The sequence below is a fragment of the Pongo pygmaeus genome, chromosome 23 (genome assembly GCF_028885625.2).
Source record: "Pongo pygmaeus isolate AG05252 chromosome 23, NHGRI_mPonPyg2-v2.0_pri, whole genome shotgun sequence".
NCBI classification, from domain to species: Eukaryota; Metazoa; Chordata; class Mammalia; order Primates; family Hominidae; genus Pongo; species Pongo pygmaeus.
The window spans coordinates 56688623-56706641 of record NC_085931.1 but is presented as its reverse complement, the minus strand read 5'-3'; the positions used below and the strand labels follow the sequence as shown (position 1 = coordinate 56706641).

Here is an 18019-nt window from a genome sequence, read left to right as displayed (position 1 = left end):
GGAAAAGACTTAAGAACTAAGGAATATACTGTTTATAACCAGGTTATAGTAATAAAAATTGACTGTAAGCATTAAATATATTGACACATAGTTTAATCACTTAACAATACAATAATACAATAAAACTATATTCAGTCTGATAACCAAATGAAGCATATTAACTACTACAATACACTGTCACTTCACATAAAAGTGAAATCCAAATACATATTCTATTTCCTCTACAGCATTTAAAATAGCTAATCAACACTCTGATGTAAAATATTCCTAAAAATAATGGATAATATTTGAAATTCTCAAACAGTATTCCTATCAATCTGGGCAGGTCAATAGAAATCTATGCATTCCCAGATGGATACACAAACTAATTGAGATCTTAAAGCTCATTCATAATTCAGGTACTTAGAATTTAAAGCGTTTTCCCATAAGAATAGCAAAAACGCAATATTCCAAGTCACAAGCCATATTTCCAAATATATTCTCCAAACAATAAAGACCCATATTTAGACAGATAATTTACAGAAGAACATGTTAAGTGCTGACAGATACACATTAAGGATTATATAATAGAAACAAATGTATCTAACCAATAGGCTGGGGGCAAGAGGGGTGATAGACAGGGGGCAAGAAGATCAAACAGGCTAGAGGAGGTATTTTGCCAATCCCTAGAAGAAGGAAAAGAAGACAGCATTTAAATTAGAAGGGGAAAAAAAGGACTTAGAAAAACAGCAAGAAGGAAAGAACAACAGTGTGTTTGGGGAACTACAAGCAACAAAATACTATTAGAGCTTCAAAAGGAAGTCAGGACCCAAAAGTGTGGGTCTTCAGAGTATCTCAGGTGAAGAAAGTTGCCTCAACCAAGGTTTGAGTTTATTGAAGACTGATGTGATAACTACACATTCTTTCATAGTGTTGGTAATTAGTGCTCTCTCTCTTTTTTCTTGATCAATTTTGTTAGTCAAAGATCAACTTTTACCTTTGTGAATTTTTTCTATTGTTTTTGTCTTATGTTTCATTGATTTCTGTCATCTTTTATTTCTTTCTTTCTTACTTACTCAGGACTTACTATGCTCTTCTTTTCCTATCCTCTTAAAGTAGAACTGTGGGTCACTGATTTCAGACCTTTCTTTATTAATGGAAACATTCAAGGCCGTGGCTCACACCTTATAATCCCAGCACTTGGGAGACTGAGGTGGGTGGATTACTTGAGGCCAAGAGTTTGAGACCAGCCTGGCCAACATAGCCTAGTGAAACCCCATCTCTACCAAAAACACACAAAAAAATAGTTGGATGTGGTGGTGCATGCCTGTAATCCCAACTACTCAGGAGGCTGAGGTATGAGAATCACTTGAACGCAGGAGACAGAGGTTGCAGTGAGCCAAGATCATGCCACCACACTCCATGCACTCCAGCATAGGCGACAGAGCAAAACTCTATCTCCAAAAAAAAAAAAAAAAAAAAAAAAAAAAGGAAGCATTCAAAGCAATAAACTCTCCTCTAAGCACCGCTTTCGTTTTTGCTGTCTTTTTAAGACACGGGGTCTCGCTCTGTCACCTAGCTGGAGTGCAGTTGTGTGTTCATAGCTCACTGCACCCTCAAACTTCTAGGTTCGAATAATTTTCCCATCTCAGTCTCTCAAGTAGATAGAACTACACGCATGTGCCACCATACGCAGCTTTTTTTATTTTTATTTTTTTGGCAGAGACAGTGTCTTACTATGTTGCCCTGGCTGGTCTTGAACTCCTGGCCTCAAGCTATCCTCCCTTCTCAGGCTCCCAAAGTGCTGGGATTACAGGCATGAGCCACCACACTTGGCTGCTTTTGCTTTATCCCACAAAACTTGATACTTCAGTTCAAAATATTTTCTAATTTGCCTGTGATTTCTTTTTTGACAAATCATTCAGATGTGTTAATTTCCAAAAGTTGAGAATTTTTCTAGAAATCACCTTATGAGTAAGAGAATGTGCTTAAACAGTTACTGAAACTTTTCTACAGGGCGGCCTATGGTCTACCTTAGTGAACATGATACATGCAGGTGAAAGGAAAGTGGAGTTTGGAAGTGCTAAGGGAAGGTCTATAAATATCACTCCGGTGAAGGTGACTACCTACGACAGTACTACCGAGATCGAGATCATCTGTATCGGGGTGTCCAGTCTTTTGGCTTCCCTGGGCCACACTGGAAGAAGAAGAATTGTCTTGGGGCACAGATAAAATACACTAACAATAGCTGATGAGCTTAACAGCAACAACAATAACAACAGCAGCAAATAAGAAAAACAACTCATGTTATAAGAAAGTTCACAAATTTGTGTTGGGCAGCATTCAAAGCGATCCTGGCCCGCATGCGGCCTGCAGGTTGGACAAGCTTGATCCACATCATCATGTTTATATAATGTATGAAACATCAGTCTGTACTGATATTTGTCTATGAGTTCTGCCCATGGCTGAAAATCAGGTGTTAAAATCTCCAACTATCGCTTCTGCTTCTGGGCATAATGGAATAACAATTTACCCCCTACCTTAAACAACATAAAACCAGACAATATATATAAACAGTTTTTAAACAGTAGGCAACAGACTGGGTCTGCTTCGCTTTGGAAATTTTCTTCTTGAAAAACCAAAAAACTCCTAATAAATGTTCAATAAATGTGATTTGATCAATATGTTTATAAAATCCTGAAGGACTTAAAATAGTAGAACTGAGACATCATAAAGGAAGGACTAAGTTCTGCATGCTGGAATGTGTGGTTAGGCAGCAAAAGTTGAAGTAAAAAAGTTGTCCATGGATGGAGCAGTAAGGGTATAGGGATTAGGGCAAGGACGGAGGAAAAGGGAAGACAGGTCTCAGCCATGACAGTGCTCTGTTGCTGGGACCACCAGCATCATCTGAAACAAAAATGAGAGTGAATCCACACTGCAACCTTTAAACCAACATAAATTCCAAGTAAATCAAATACTTAAATAACAAAATTGAAATGATATACTAGAAGAAAGCCTTGGTAGAGGAAAGGCCTTTATAGCTATTATCAAAACTACAGAACACATTTTTTTAAAAGACTGATAAATTCATCTACTAAAAAAAATCAAAAACTTTTACATAAAAAAGTACCATAGGGCTGGACACAGTGGCTCACGCCTATATTCCCAGCACTTTGGGAGGCCAAGGTGGAAGGACTGCTTAAGGCCAGGACTTCAAGACCAGCCTGGGCAACATAGCGAGACCCCATCCCTACAAAATAAAAAATTAATCAGCCAGGTGTGGTGGTATGCACCAGCGATCCCAGCTTCTTAGTGGGCTGAGGAGGGAAGATCACTTGAGCCTGGGAGATTAAGGCTGCAGTGAGCCATGATTGCACCACTGCACTCCAGCCTGAGTGACAGAGACTCTGTCTCAAAAAAATAAAAAATAAAATACCACGAACAAAGTCAAAATACAAAAACAGAAAAATATATGTATTTTATTTTATACGACGGGTGATATCCCTAATCTAGAAAATACTCCTATACTCTGATAAAGATCAATACCCCAATAGAAAAATAGGTAAAGAAAATTAGAATACACATAAAAGAAAAAAAAGGTTCTCCAACTCATAAGAAAAATACAAAATAAAACTCTGCAAGAAGGCCGGTTTACACCTTGGCAGAACTGGCAAATCCAAATCTTGCTAACACTGTTAGCAATGATGTGGGACAGGGGAGTTGACACTGGCACAACAGCGATGAACGACAACCTGAAGTGTTTGTCAAAATTATAACAGCACGTTCCTTTTGACCCAGAATTGCACTTATGAATTTATTCTACAATCATACTTGTCCACATGCAATATGACATGTGCAACCAAGGCTATTCATGGCAGTAGCTTCTAGTCGTGAAAAAATGGAAACAATCAGAATGCCCATAGAGAAGAGACTGATGAAATAAATCCTGGTATATTCATACAATGAAAGATCTTTAATTGAGGAAAGTCTTTATATAGGAATATGGGAAGATCTCAGAAATGTACTATTTAGTGAAAAAAGCAAAAAGCCCAACAGTGTGGGGAGAAGTAGGGGATGTGGCTGGAAGAACTAGGTAGATGGCTGGGGGTAAACTATGCATTTTGATATCTGAACCACATATTGTCTATCAAATAATTCAGTACGTAATGTAAGCAATATATACAGGCAAAGAAAGCTCACACTTATTTCTACTTAATAACCATTCAGCTAAAGAGTGACAGTATTTCTGTATCTTGGTGGAAGCACCATTCAGATGAACCTGGCTCCTCGGGCTTTAAGGACGAGGAACGGTCACGTAGGAGAACTCAGCTAAGTTCTCCTAAGGAACTCCTCAGTTTAATCTTGAAATTCATCATTTAAATGTCATCACAGAAAAGCTAACATTCACAAATCACATTGTTGATGTCAAAGCACTAACTACACTTTATATCATTTTCCACACTTGCTAAAAAACAAAATGCATGAAGGTTTCTCTTCTCATCTTTTTCCTTCTCTCAATCTTTCTCATTTATTATTGATTTTAAAGTACGTGAACAGTTGCAGGCAGATGAATCAGCATCTGCATTACAATACTGATATACAAAATAGAAGGTAGTAAAGGTCACTGTGTGGGCATCGAGGAGCACATGCCAACAGACAATGAAAGGCAAACTCCTCACTGGTAAACAGAGACAGTCCTAAAGGCGGGGGGTTTCAGGGAAATTTTTTTTTTAATGAAGGTCATCTATTATCCATATCCATACATGCATACAATGGCGACACTATACTCACAATATGAGTAAAATAGATTTCAATCAGTTCAAAAACCTAGAAAATGTTTTTATACCTCATGAACAAATTTTGATTTAAATGTGCTATGGAAAATAAATGCCACTCTCCTTTGTTGTGAGATCTGGGAAATCTAACCCACGGCTGCTTAACACAGCAATTTGGACAAAGCTTACAAAGCTGGTCTAGAAAACAACCTCCCTTCTCCTGTTAAAAGAGTTAAATAACATTTCCAATGGATTAAACGTGAGTAGCATTAAATTAGAAAAATATCAGTCCACTGATTCAATGGCGATGCTTCCTCTACTAGAAGAAAATGAGTTATAATCTGAAAAACATATAAATAGATTTCCTGAATCTACATATGCCAGGCACTGGGGGAAACGTATTACACACATGCACATCCCAGCCACCCTTCCTTTAATGTCGTCCTCTAAGGGGGCAGTGGGTGTAAAGATTAAGAGCACAAATTTTGGTCTCACAAAGAGCTGAGTTTGAGTCTCAGTCCAACACTCACTGGCAGAGTGACACTGGCTACGCTGTCTACCCTTCAGTATCAAGGTATTCTGCTTCTCCTGTTTCCAGTAATAATGTATCAGAATTCAACTCCAACAAAAATCAAAGAAATTAAACTATATTTACCTCCTGAAGCAAAAGCAGATAATGAAAAGGACATGCATTTGCCAAACACTGACAGTTCTTGTGGATATCTATCTTGTGGATATCTTATCTGTTCAGGAGAACCAGATAAGCCTGAAGTGACTGAAGGACAACAATGCCACCAATCACTAGACTTATTCAACAAATACTACTACCAAAAACCCTTCAATGGATGGGGTTGGCAAACTTTTCCATAAAGAGCCAGATAGTAAATATTTTAAGCTTTGCAGGCCAAATGGTCTCTGTCACAACTACTCAACTCTGCCACTGTTGCATGAAAGCAGCCGTAGACAATATATAAACAAGCTTGGCTGTGTTCCAATAAAACTTTATTTATAGAAAGAAGCAGTGGGCTGGATTCAGACCATGGGTCATAGTTTGTCAACACATGTTCTAGGTGATTTGGATAGAATGATGACCAGGACAAACTCCAGGGCCTTATGGAGCTAGTCCTACATTCTAGCAACCAACAATAAACAAGAAAGCAAATAAGATTTGTATAATGTTCAATAGTGGTAAGTGCTATTAAACAAATGAATAAAATAGAGTAAAGCGATACGGGTTTAGAGGAAACACTACTGAACATAAAGTGCTAGGAAGGTCTCTCAGTCAAAATGATAGATATTTGAACAGAGACCTAAAAAAGCTAGCCATGCAAAGATCTAAAGGAAGGTTCCAAGCAGAAAGACAGCGGGTGTAAAGCTTCAGGACAGAACAAACTTGGAGTATTCAAAGAAAAACAGTAAGACCAGATGGAACTAATGAGCAGGACTAAAAGTAGTAAGAAATAAGATGAGGTGGTCAGTCAGACGCCAGGACATGACAAGTACTTTGGATTTGCTTCTAGGTTGCAATAAGAAGGCACTGAACGGTTTATTTAAGCAAGGAGTGACAAGAGCTACAGTAATTTTTAAAAGGTCACTCTGGCCACTGTGTGATGATTCAGAGGGCAAAAGGAGAGACAGAAAGATGAGTAAGAAAGTTCTGGCAGTAGCAATGAAAGATGTCTATGGCAGAGGAGGTGTGAAGTAGGTGAATGTGGAACACATTTTGAAGATAGGGCTGATGAGTATAAGTGGGTGAGAGTGAAAGAAAATCAGGAATCAGATTCCAGGCCTCAGCAAATGAGTAAATGGTGGTACCAGTCACTGAATGATAAACATTGGTAGAGTAACAGGAGGTGTTATGCGTGGGGGAAATCAAAAGTTTGGATGCAGCCTTCATACATTTCAGATGCCAATTAGAAGCACATAATAGGAAGCTGTATATGTAAATCTGGAGCTTCAGCAAGAGGACAAGGACAGAAACATAAATGTGGAAATCATCAATTTAGAAGAGGTATTTAAAGCTGTGGTATGAGATGAGGTCACCCAGAGAATGAGCAATAATGGAGAAGAGTGGTCTGAGGACCAGCCGTGGGCCATGCCAACCCTGAGCAGGCAAGAACAGGAGCCAACACAGGAAGCAGGAAATGTGCCTTACAACAAAGCCAGCACAGGAGAAAAATGAGACAAAGATGAGACAGATACTGATGACATCTTTCAGCCCTGGATTCACCGTGCCTTCACCCAATGACCCTGGAATTTTTCAGTTGCATAAGCCAATAAATTCCTTTATGTGCATAAACCATCTGAAGTGGACTTCAGTCACTTAGATTCAGAAGAATCATGACTAAAATAATGCTTATCACATGCCAGATATTATCTTGTTAAGGATCCAATAACAAACAACACTAAATCCTGCCTTACAGGGAGCTCACAGTCTAGTGGACAATTAAATGCGCTAAGTGCCATGAAAGTGGAATGCATGGCTGTTGTGAGCGAACAGAAGAGGGGCAACAGATTCAGACTACAAGAGGATGGACAATTATGTTTATCTTCCTAATATTGTTACACTTAAGCTGATAATAAAATGTACATGCATAAGGCAAGACACATCTCTACAGAATACAAAATAAATCAACTAGATAACCCAAATATTAACAAAAAAGAATGCACTGCTCCCAGTTATAACTTCATTTTTGTAGTGAAACTGGGTAAAAGTTCAATGGATTAATAAAAGTTTAGGCCGGGCACGGTGGCTCATGCCTGTAATCCCAGCACTTTGGGAGACAGACGGGGAGATCACCTGAGGTCAGGAGTTCAAGACCAGGCTGGCTGACATGATGAAACCCCGCCTCTACTAAAAATACAAAAAATTAGCCAGGCGTGGTGGCGCACGCCTGTAGTCCTGGCTACCCAGGGGGCCAAGATGGGAGAATCACTTGAACCCGGGAGGCAGAGGTTGCAGTGAGTCAAGCTCACACCACTGCACTCCAGCCTGGGCAACAGAGTGAGACTCTGTCTCAAAAAGAAAAAGTTTATACCAAAAGAGGCTAAAACTGAAAGAGTTCACGCCTCACCTTTGAAATGCAGACCTCCTCTCTGAAAATTGGTAATTTTCATAACACATGACATGGTATTAATAAAAATGGGATAGGCCCTCGAGTCTGGCATCACTAGCAATCCTGCCTCTGCTATATGCTAGTTGTGTGACCTTGGTCAGGCTGGTTTACTCTGCTTAACTTTCATATGTACATAGCAGCAAAACACAATTCACAGGATGGCAGCAATGTGAAAATGAGATCACACAGACAAAACAACCAACACATCACAGGATCAGCACAAGGCAGTCCTACCTCTTCCTCTACTGTGTAATTCTGCACTGACTGACCTAACCTACCAGTGCACATTTACTGGACTTTCAGATTTAGATGAACTCAAAATAGAATCCCTGGATTCATCTAGGGTTATCTAAGAGCATGAAAACATCTTTCACACCTACAAACAAAAGAACAGACATTTTTAGAAAGACACTATCCCAATAATTCAAACCAAGTAGTGCCAAAGACTTTCTCGCCTACACTTTCCTATATCTCTAGTATACTCAAATAAAAAAACCCAAAGTTATTGCAATCACATTTGCCCTTTTCTAAGAAACAAGCAAAGGAAGAAAAGAAAACATAATGAAACCATGAATTCTAAGACCATGTAGTTTTGTATTATTTGCCACCTATCTCCTAAAATGTAGGGGAGAAAAAAGGCAGAAAGTGGGTTTTCTCCAATTTCCAGGGATGAGTTTATTTTTAACAGCAAAAACAATTTTGTCGGAAGCTTCTGGATATTTTGTGATCTCATCGTTTGTTACCAAATGTAGAGTTCCTCTCACACAAATCAAAGTATTCCGCACCTGGACTGCAGAAGTGATCATTTAACCACTACTAGATCCATCCTTTGTTCCTTTCTGAATTCCTTCTAGTGGTCTCTAATACCTTTAACTTGAGCTATTTATATTTTATATTATATTATATTGTATTATATTAACAGATTTTATATTTTGCCCTTTATGACCTTTTGCCCTTTATTCCAAGCTGCTAAAAAAAAAACTGCAGATGATTAAAATACAGACCTAACGTACTCAACAAATAAAACAGAACTCAGCTACAGAAAATTTCTCTAAGTAAGTTGACTCTAATGATTGATCCTGTCATGTTACATTTGCATACAAAGGGAAGTTTTCTAAGTTAAACACATCATTGTATGTACCAACTTCTGTTTGTTTGTAAATCTTAATTGAAATACAAATGAATATTCAGAAAAAGAAATAATTTCAAAATTAGGTATAATTTCAACAGAATGATAAAAGATTATACTGAAAGAAGCCAAAATTGAAAAAGCTCATACCTCACCTGTGAATGCAAGTGGGCTTACAGGTGGCTCAAGGCTTACTCCCTGGAGAAAATCTGTGGCCTAATCACACACTGACTACTATGTGCAAAACATACGTAAAAATAGATTTTTTAAAAAACGGGATATTATTAAAACATAAACAACAAAATTTGCGATAAATTTTATAATGAGAAAGGGTCAATGCATCAAGAAGGTATAACAATCATAAATATAAACGTGTGTGTGTGTACTTAACAGAGCGTGAAAATAAGGGAAGCAAAAACTGACAGAACTGAAGGAAAAAATGGACAATAATTCACTTTCAATAATGAAAAGAACTAGAACAGAAGATCAGCAAGGAAATAGAAGATTTAAACAACACTATCAACCATCTAGCCAACCAGACCTAATAGATATCTACAGAACATGCCACCAAAACCAGCAGCATACACATTCTATTCAAGTGTACATGGAACATTCTCTATGACAGACCATATGTCAGGCCATAAAAGAAGCCTAGGTAATGTCAAAACAAATGAAATCATATAAAGTGGGTTCTCTGGCCACATGGAATAAAATTAGAAAACCATAACAAAAGGAAATTTAGAAAATAAACAAATATGTGGAAATTAAACAACAAACTTCCAAATAACCAATAGGTCACAAGGGAAATTAGACTATAATTTGAAATAAATGAAAATAAAAGCACAAACACCAAAATTTACAGAATACTAAATTATGGGATGCTAAAGCAGTTTCTACCAGGAAATTTGTAGATGTAAATGCCTATATAAAAAAGACAGAAGATCTCATATCAGTAACTTAACCTTCCATCTTGAGAAACTAGAAAAAGAAGAGCAAACCAAACCCAAAGCAAGCAGAAGAAAGAATATAATAAAGATTACAGCAAAAAGAAATGAAATAGAGAATAACAGTAAAGAAAATCAACAAAACCAAGTTGGTTCTCTGAAAAGAGCAAAAACTCTAACAAACCCTTAGCTATAGTGAACAAGAAAAAAGAGAAGACTCAAATTACTAAAATCAGGAATGAAGAGGTGACATTCCTACCAATCTTACATAAATAAAAAAGTTCTAAGGGTCTACTACTACTATGAACAATTTGTGCCAACAAATTAGACAGCCTAGACCAGTGGTCCCCAACCTTTTTGGCAACAGGGACTGGTTTCATGAAAGACAATTTTTCCATAGACAGGGGTGGGGGGACAGTTTCAGGATGAAACTGTTCTACCTCAGATCATCAGGCATTAGTTGTAATAGATTCTCATAAGGAGAGTGAGACCTAGATCCCTCCTCGCATGTGCAGTTCACAATAGGGTTTGCGCTCCTAAGAGAATCGAATGTGGCTGACGATCTGACAAGAAGTGGAGCTCAGGCAGGAATGCTTGCTTGCCTGCTGCTTATCTTGTGCTACGTGGCCCTGTTCCTAACAGGCCATGGACAGGTACCAGTCCACAGGTCGGGGGCTGGAGGACCCCTGGCCTAGACCAAACAGGCAAATTCCTAGAAAGACACAAACTACCAAAACCAACTCAGCAAGATAACAATCTGAATAGACCTGTAACAAGTAGGGGCCGGGCGCAGTGGCTCACACCTGTAATCCCAGCACTTTGGGAGGCTGAGGCGGGTGGATCATGAGATTAGGAGTTCAATACCAACCTGGTCAAGATGGTGAAACCCCGTCTCTACTAAAAATACAAAAAAAATTAGCTGGGTGTGGTGACGGGCACCTGCAATCCCAGCTATTCAGGAGGCTGAGGCAGAGAATTGCTTGAACCCAAGAGGCGGAGGTTGCAGTGAGCCAAGATCGTGCCACTGCACTCCAGCCTGGGCAACAGAGTGAGACTCCATCTCAAAAAAAAACCAAGACCTGTAACAAGTAACAGGTTTGAATTAGCAACCAAAACCCTTCCCATGATAAAAAGCCTAAGACCAGATGGCTTCACCAGTGAATTCTACCACATATTTAAAGATGAATGCCAATCCTTTACAATCTTCCAAAAATAAAACAAAACAAAACCTCATTCTGTAAAGTCAGTATTTACCTGATACCAAAATCAGAAAAAGAAATCACAAAAAGAAAAAAAACTACAAACCAATATGCCTTATGAATATAGATGCAAAAATCCCCAACAAAATATGAACCAAATACAGCAACATATAAAAAGGATTATACACTATGAACAAGTGGGATTTATCTCAGGAATCCAAAGTTGATTTAAAGTATAAAAATCACTGTTAGACAAAGTATTAATAGATTAAAAGACAAAGCCATATGATTATCTCAACAGACACAAAATATATTTGATAAAATAGACTTTCATAATAAAAACATTCAACAAGTAAAAGAAAATCAGTAGAAGTAGAAGAAAAGTTTATCATCCTGAGCAAGGGCTTCTAAGAAAACCCCACAGGCAACAACACACTGAAAGACTGCCCTGCTAAGATCTTAAATAAGACACATATGTCTGCTCTCACCAATTCTACTCAACATTGTATTGGAATTTCCAGTCAGGGCAACTAGGCAAGGAAAAGAAAGAAAACACAACCCAACTGGAAAGAAAAAAGTATTACCTACTTGCAGATGGCACGGTCCTGTACAGAAAAAATCCTAAGAATCACATACACAAAAAAATCTACTAAAACTATAAATAAGTTCAGGAAAAAAGATTGCAGGATACAAGATTAATATATAAAAATCAGTTGTATTTCTACTCATTAGCAATGAACAATCCAAAAATGAAAGAATTCCATTTGCAATACCATCAAAAAGAATAAAATACTTAGAATAAATTGAACTAACGACACCCAAAACTCAGACTAAAAACTACAAAACATAACTGACGAAAATTTAAAAGGTCTAAATAAATAGATGAATATCCTCTATTCATGGATTGGAACACTTAATCTAAGTAAGATGGCAATATTCCCCCAAGTTGGTCTACAGATTCATGTAATTCTTATCAAAATTCCAGCTGTTTTTTTTTTTTAACAAATTGAAAAGTTGATTCTAAAATTAATATGGAAACAGAAGGGACCCAGGACAACAAAACTTTTCAGAACAAAGTTGGAAAACTCACACTTCCTGATTTCAAAATTTACTATAAAATTACGGTAATCAAGACAGTGCAGTACTGGCAAAGAGAGAAAATGGACTGGAAAAAAAAAAACAAAAAAGCACTGAACAGAGCCTCAGGGACTTACAAAACAACAACAGAAGACTAACACTTGTATCTTCAGAGTCTAGGGGAACAGCTCCACATAGCGCCCTGGTGACCTTGGATGTATCCATATATACCATGCATGCCAGAGCTTGAACAGCGGCTAATCTGAGTCTTGCCTGCTGAATAGCTTGTGATCCTTCTAGAACCCGAGATGGGAGAGGCCTGAGGCTCTGAGGCTGTATCCTTTTTGTTCTTCTGTCTCCTAAGGGAGGCTGTCATGAGACAGGTTCTAATGAGTTCGCTGCTAATGAAGTACAGAGCTTTCTGCCTTGCCCCTCTTAGCATATAAAGCCTCTTTAAACAGGCAAGAAGGGCTCCTCAGGAATGGGGCACCTCACAATTCACATCCTAATCATCCAGGTCTTTGTGGTGTTTGGGACAAGGATCAGGAGGAGCTGGCCCCTTTGCCTTCTTCTTTTCTCTGTCTATGTAAGTAACAAACTGTCTAAACCTAAAAGTAGATTGTTGTAACTTGTATTATTTTCACAGTCCCATCAGTTGAGCCACAGCCTTGGCCCTGCCTTGGACTGCGTGTGCGCCTAAAACATGGAGTCCCAGAAGAAGTGGAGAGAGAACAAGGGCCTGAAAAAAGGTATTCAAACAAATAACAGCGAAAATTTCCCAAACTAACTTCCCCAATTTGGCAAAAAACATAAATCTACTGATTCAAGAAGCTGAGGAAACCCCAAAAAGAGTAAACCCAAAGAAATCTTTGCCAATACCATAATTAACCTCTGAAAAGACAAAGAAAAATCTTAAAGCAATCACAGAGAAATAACACATTATGTATGAAGGGTGGCAGTACATTATGTATCAGGAGGCAATTTGAATGGCAGTCACTATCTCATCTGCACAGATGCTTACAAGGCTCGCACCAACCTCTGATCTAATGAACTAGCTACTGCAGCCACAACAGTCTGATCTGTGCACTCCAAATGTGCCTGGGCATTTCACACTGTTTTTTCATACACCAAGAATGTCTTTCCCGCTCCTCACCACCTTAAAGAATTCTCTTTGTCCTTAAAGGCTCAACTCAAGCCTCACTTTATTCACCTCATTCACAAGTTCTCTAGACTCTGCTCAAAATCTTTTCTAATTCTGTCAACACATGTTAAGTTTTAACTTATCGTTCAATTATCACAATGTCCAAATTTTTACTTAAAACCTCTGCAAGGAAAGTGATCTGTCAGGATGCCCCAAAGCAATCAAATTTCTAACAAGACACTTACGGCCATTCTGATTCAGGATGTTTTTGGTAAGCATCTATGACATCAATTGCAATATTGAGGTTTTCCTCCAGTTCTTTCATTCTTTCATGATTAAGGGATGTAAACAAAATCATTGAAGAGTAGGCAACAATTTTTTTGTCCGGATGATTTAAGCAAGACCTTCCAAACAAGGAAATGAGATTGTTAGCCCAATTTAGTAACGTGATAAAATAAAACACAAAAATAACAGTAATACCATTAGCAAATTCACTACATGCTAATACTTTTGAAGATTTAAGGGAGAATTATAGCACTTTAAAATAAGTAGATTATTTACTGTAAAAATAGTAAATATAAACTTAGTCACAATAAAAAGTATCCAAAATATTAAAGTTGAAGTTGACATAGAACTCAGAGGGCAAAAAGCAAATAACTTACCATTAGAGAAAAAGGTTAAAATGATTACATTTATAAAACATTAAAATGTTCATTCTTGTTAGAAAGAAAAAATCAACAGGTACAAAATGATACCTCAGCGACTGCTGGCACTGCTTTAATAGTCCTCAGGGACAAGATCCCTATAGAAGAGATGGTATAGTGGGGCAAGAAGTAGAATTTGGAGTCAGGAGCCTCTCGCTATAACTCCTAGCTCCTCTAGCTATCAGCCAGCTGACCTGGGGAAGGTCACTGCCATATTGATTGTCAGTTATATCACGGGTTATGCAATATGGCAGGATTTTTTTTTTTCATTTAAACTTCATAATACTCTTCTGAAGGAGGTATTATTCATATATTTCAGATAAAGAATTTGTTAGCTTCACTTGGCCAATAGCACAAAGCCAGCACCTGACAAAACTGGAATTCAAATTTGGTTATATCTGTCCCATAAATGCATAAAGAGTGAAGGCAAAAAACCTCTCTTAATATGTTTTCTGGTATAAAAAATAAAATACAATAACAAAACCTTCTCTATTTCATAGGGTTTTTAATGACGATCAAACGAGATCATCTAAAAGCAACATGTAAACTGTTAAGACTTCTCTGACTGTCCTACACTTAAGTCTCTCCCTTGTTTTTCTATTACACCCTGGATTTACCCTAATTACCTTAGTTCTTACATCACAACATGTGTCTGTTCCTTTACTTCCCCAACCAAAGAATGAGATCTTCAGGAATAACGAATATATAAGTTACCACCATATTCTAATCATCTATCCCAAAACCTGGCAGATATTAGGTATCCAAAATGTTTTAACGGAATGAATTCTCAAAAATAAGCGATGTCTATTTCTGTAGCTTGAATTTCATAATTCTCTTCTTCCACCTAAGCTCAAATATCATTAATATATGTAACATTAATATATATACACCTTCAACTCTTAATTATTTGCAGGAATTTGAGAAATTCCGTGAGCTACAAGTGAATTAGAATTTATCCCATCTTAACGCTATACTTCACAGAGGAGCCCAGGAAAGCTGTACAACAAGGAAGGGCATCACGGAATTTAAGCAGCACAGTATTCACAATGAGCATAGATAGGCTTTGGATCCAGATGGCAGCAATGGGTTTACACTCTACCTCTGCCATTTACCAGTGATGAGCTTCAGGTCTCTCATCTGTCCAAATGGGGAGACAGTAACACTTACTCTGCAGGCTATTGTGAGAACAGAAAAAATATACGGATAATGCCCTGCTGTGCTGCTTACACTGTTGCAACCACCAGAGTCACCCTATTCATTGGCACCAAAGCCTGGATTCGAAGCCAGGCCTCCCACTCCCAGACTGTGCCTTTCCTACTAGGTATACTGACTCTATTGCCTGCTCACCTTTTACCTCAATGCTCAATTTCTTACGAACAGAGCTGGTTTTTAAGAATCACCAGAAAAAGTACCAGGATCCAATCCAGACAAATGGAATGGTTACCCACATCTTACACTGATAAACGGACTGATTACTCACTTCTTACATGGATAAACTGATTGTTTATCCACATCTTCTTATCTTCCAAAACATACAGCATTGTGCTGAGCATATCAGTATTCAATACATAAACAATTTTAATTCATTGCCCATACTTTGATGTTCTATTTTAATTGTGTTTCTTATAAATTTCAGTGTCCTTAACAATATTACTTACTTTATCCATGACTTTATTTTTGTAAAAGTAAACTGATATACAATCAAGGGCACAAATCTTAAGTGTACATACAGCTCAATGAACAAAGTTTGGATATGTATACATCCATGTAACCACCACCAAGGTCAAGATATAGACGAACACTTCCAGGACCCAGGTGTTTCCCTAGTGCCCTCTCCCAGCTGGTACCCACCCACCAAGAACAACTACTATCCTGAACTCTATTACAGTGGGTTACTTTTTCCTGTTTTCAAACTTTATATAAAATGGAAAAATATAACCACAATCTTCTCACAAGTTACAAAAATTCTTATCAATATACTCACAAAAACAGTTCTGGGAAAGCATGCACCCAAACAATAGACTGGGAATCTTCATTCCGTGAGGCAACGTTGCCTAAAAACTGCAGGCCACAGCGAAAAGCTAAGAATATATAAAAGTTATAAATAAATAAATAAATAAATGATTAAACACAATAAATAAATGCATCTTAAGAAATATTCTCCATGTTATTAAACAGAAAGTTTCTGCTTGCTTCTTTTAAAAATTAAAGTCTGTCTCCACAAGTTCACTTTGGGAATAACATGAATATGCCGTGGCTGGGAATGGTGGCTCACGCCTGTAATCCCAGCACTTTGGGAGGCTGAGGCGGGTGGATCACTTGAGGCCAGGAGTTCAAGACCAGCCTGGCAAAATATGTCAAAACCCCATCTCTACTAAAAGTAAAAAAAATTACTTGGGAGGCTGAGGCATGAGAATTGCTTGAACCTGGGAGGCAGAGGTTGCAGTGGGCCAAGATCATGCCACTGCACTCCAGCCTGGGAGACAGAGTGAGACTCTGTCTCACAAAAAAAAAAAAAAAAAAAATTAATATGCCTTACCAAAACAATATACTCTACATACAAAATTAATTAACTTATCGCCTGGGTGCAGTGGCTCACACCTGTAATCCCAGCACTCTGGGAAGACGAGGGGGGTGCGGATCACCTGAGGTCAGGAGTTCGAGACCAGCCTGGCCAACGTGATGAAACCCCGTCGCTACTAAAAATACAAAAATTAGCCAGGCGTGGTGGAAGGCGCCTGTAATCCCAGCTACTTAGGAGGCTGAGGCAGGGAGAATTGCTTGAACCCAGGAGGTGGAGGTTCCAGTGAGCCAAGATTGAGCTACTGCATCCAGCCTGGGAGACAGAACCAGACTCTGTCTCAAAAAAGAAAAGAAAAAAAAAGATTTCTACTGAATATTTTAGAATATTAACACTCAGATCTATATAAAACTGAACATGCAAAAAGCCAACAGTATAGGTTGATCTGAAAACCAACTGATCCAACAACTCATCAGGCATCTAAGATTAATGCTCGGGATCAGAACATAATTCTGAAAAGGAAAAAGCTTAAAGATGTCCTAGACACAAGAAAAGAAAACTCCAGACAGGTACAAATGACAGTTTACCAAACAGCTTATCAACTGATCTTTCTGTAAATACTGCAAATGTTATGAAGACCCTCAAAAATCCCAACATTATTTTTACAGATTAAGAAAGAATAAAGGCCAAAAACAACATCAAAATCTCAATTAAAATAACTCATGCTTGTGTTTACATAAAATTTGATGGGCATAATATATTCGTCATACCACTGCAATTATTCCCTGAAAATAATACTCTAAATATTATTTTGACAATGTAATTACAGTTCTTACCTCAAGTGTGGTAACAAAAAACTGGCACACATACCCTGCTAAAAAATCTACCTAGAATAAAGTTCTCACAGAGAAAGAGTCAAAAAAGTACAGGTGCTTTGTTAGGAACCAGAATACTTTTTAAAAGATTATTTGTATTAGGTTTGAACTAACACACCATAAAATTTTTTCTAACTTTCACTGTGGAATCCAAATTTCATTGCTGAATTCCAACTAAAATTCCGTCATTTCACTAGCTGCCGTTTTCAAGGTGATGAGAAATATTACTTCCTTTCCATTTTCCTTCTTGCCTCAAGAATATCCTTCCAATAATATCTGTGGCTAAACACAAGCTATCTACTAAATAGGAACACAACTGAAAAATTAAATAAGACCTGAATAAACAGAGAGATGTTCCATATTCATGAACTTGAAAACTCAATAGTGTTAAGATGGCAATTCTTCCCAAATTGATCTCTAGATTCAATATTATCCCAAGTATCTACAATGTATAGAAAACCTTTACAATGCTACAAGAAATAGACACAAACAGCCCGATTAAAAACTGGACAAAGGACTCAAATAGACATTTCTCCAAAGAAGATTTACAAATGGCCAA

At 37.8% G+C, this 18019-nt stretch overlaps 1 protein-coding gene across 4 annotated transcripts in view; it reads right to left on the bottom strand.

Moving 5' to 3' along the window:
• Positions 1–18019, bottom strand: part of ATXN10 (ataxin 10) — a 182852-nt gene that overhangs the window by 126257 nt on the left and 38576 nt on the right. For all 4 annotated transcript variants that reach the window (XM_054469822.2, XM_063663095.1, XM_063663097.1 and 1 more), the window contains exons 4-5: positions 16049–16145; positions 13606–13764 (exon numbers count right to left, since the gene is read on the bottom strand). In XM_054469822.2, the coding sequence (XP_054325797.1) occupies positions 13606–13764; positions 16049–16145 (256 nt within the window). The remainder of the gene's footprint in view (positions 1–13605; positions 13765–16048; positions 16146–18019) is intronic.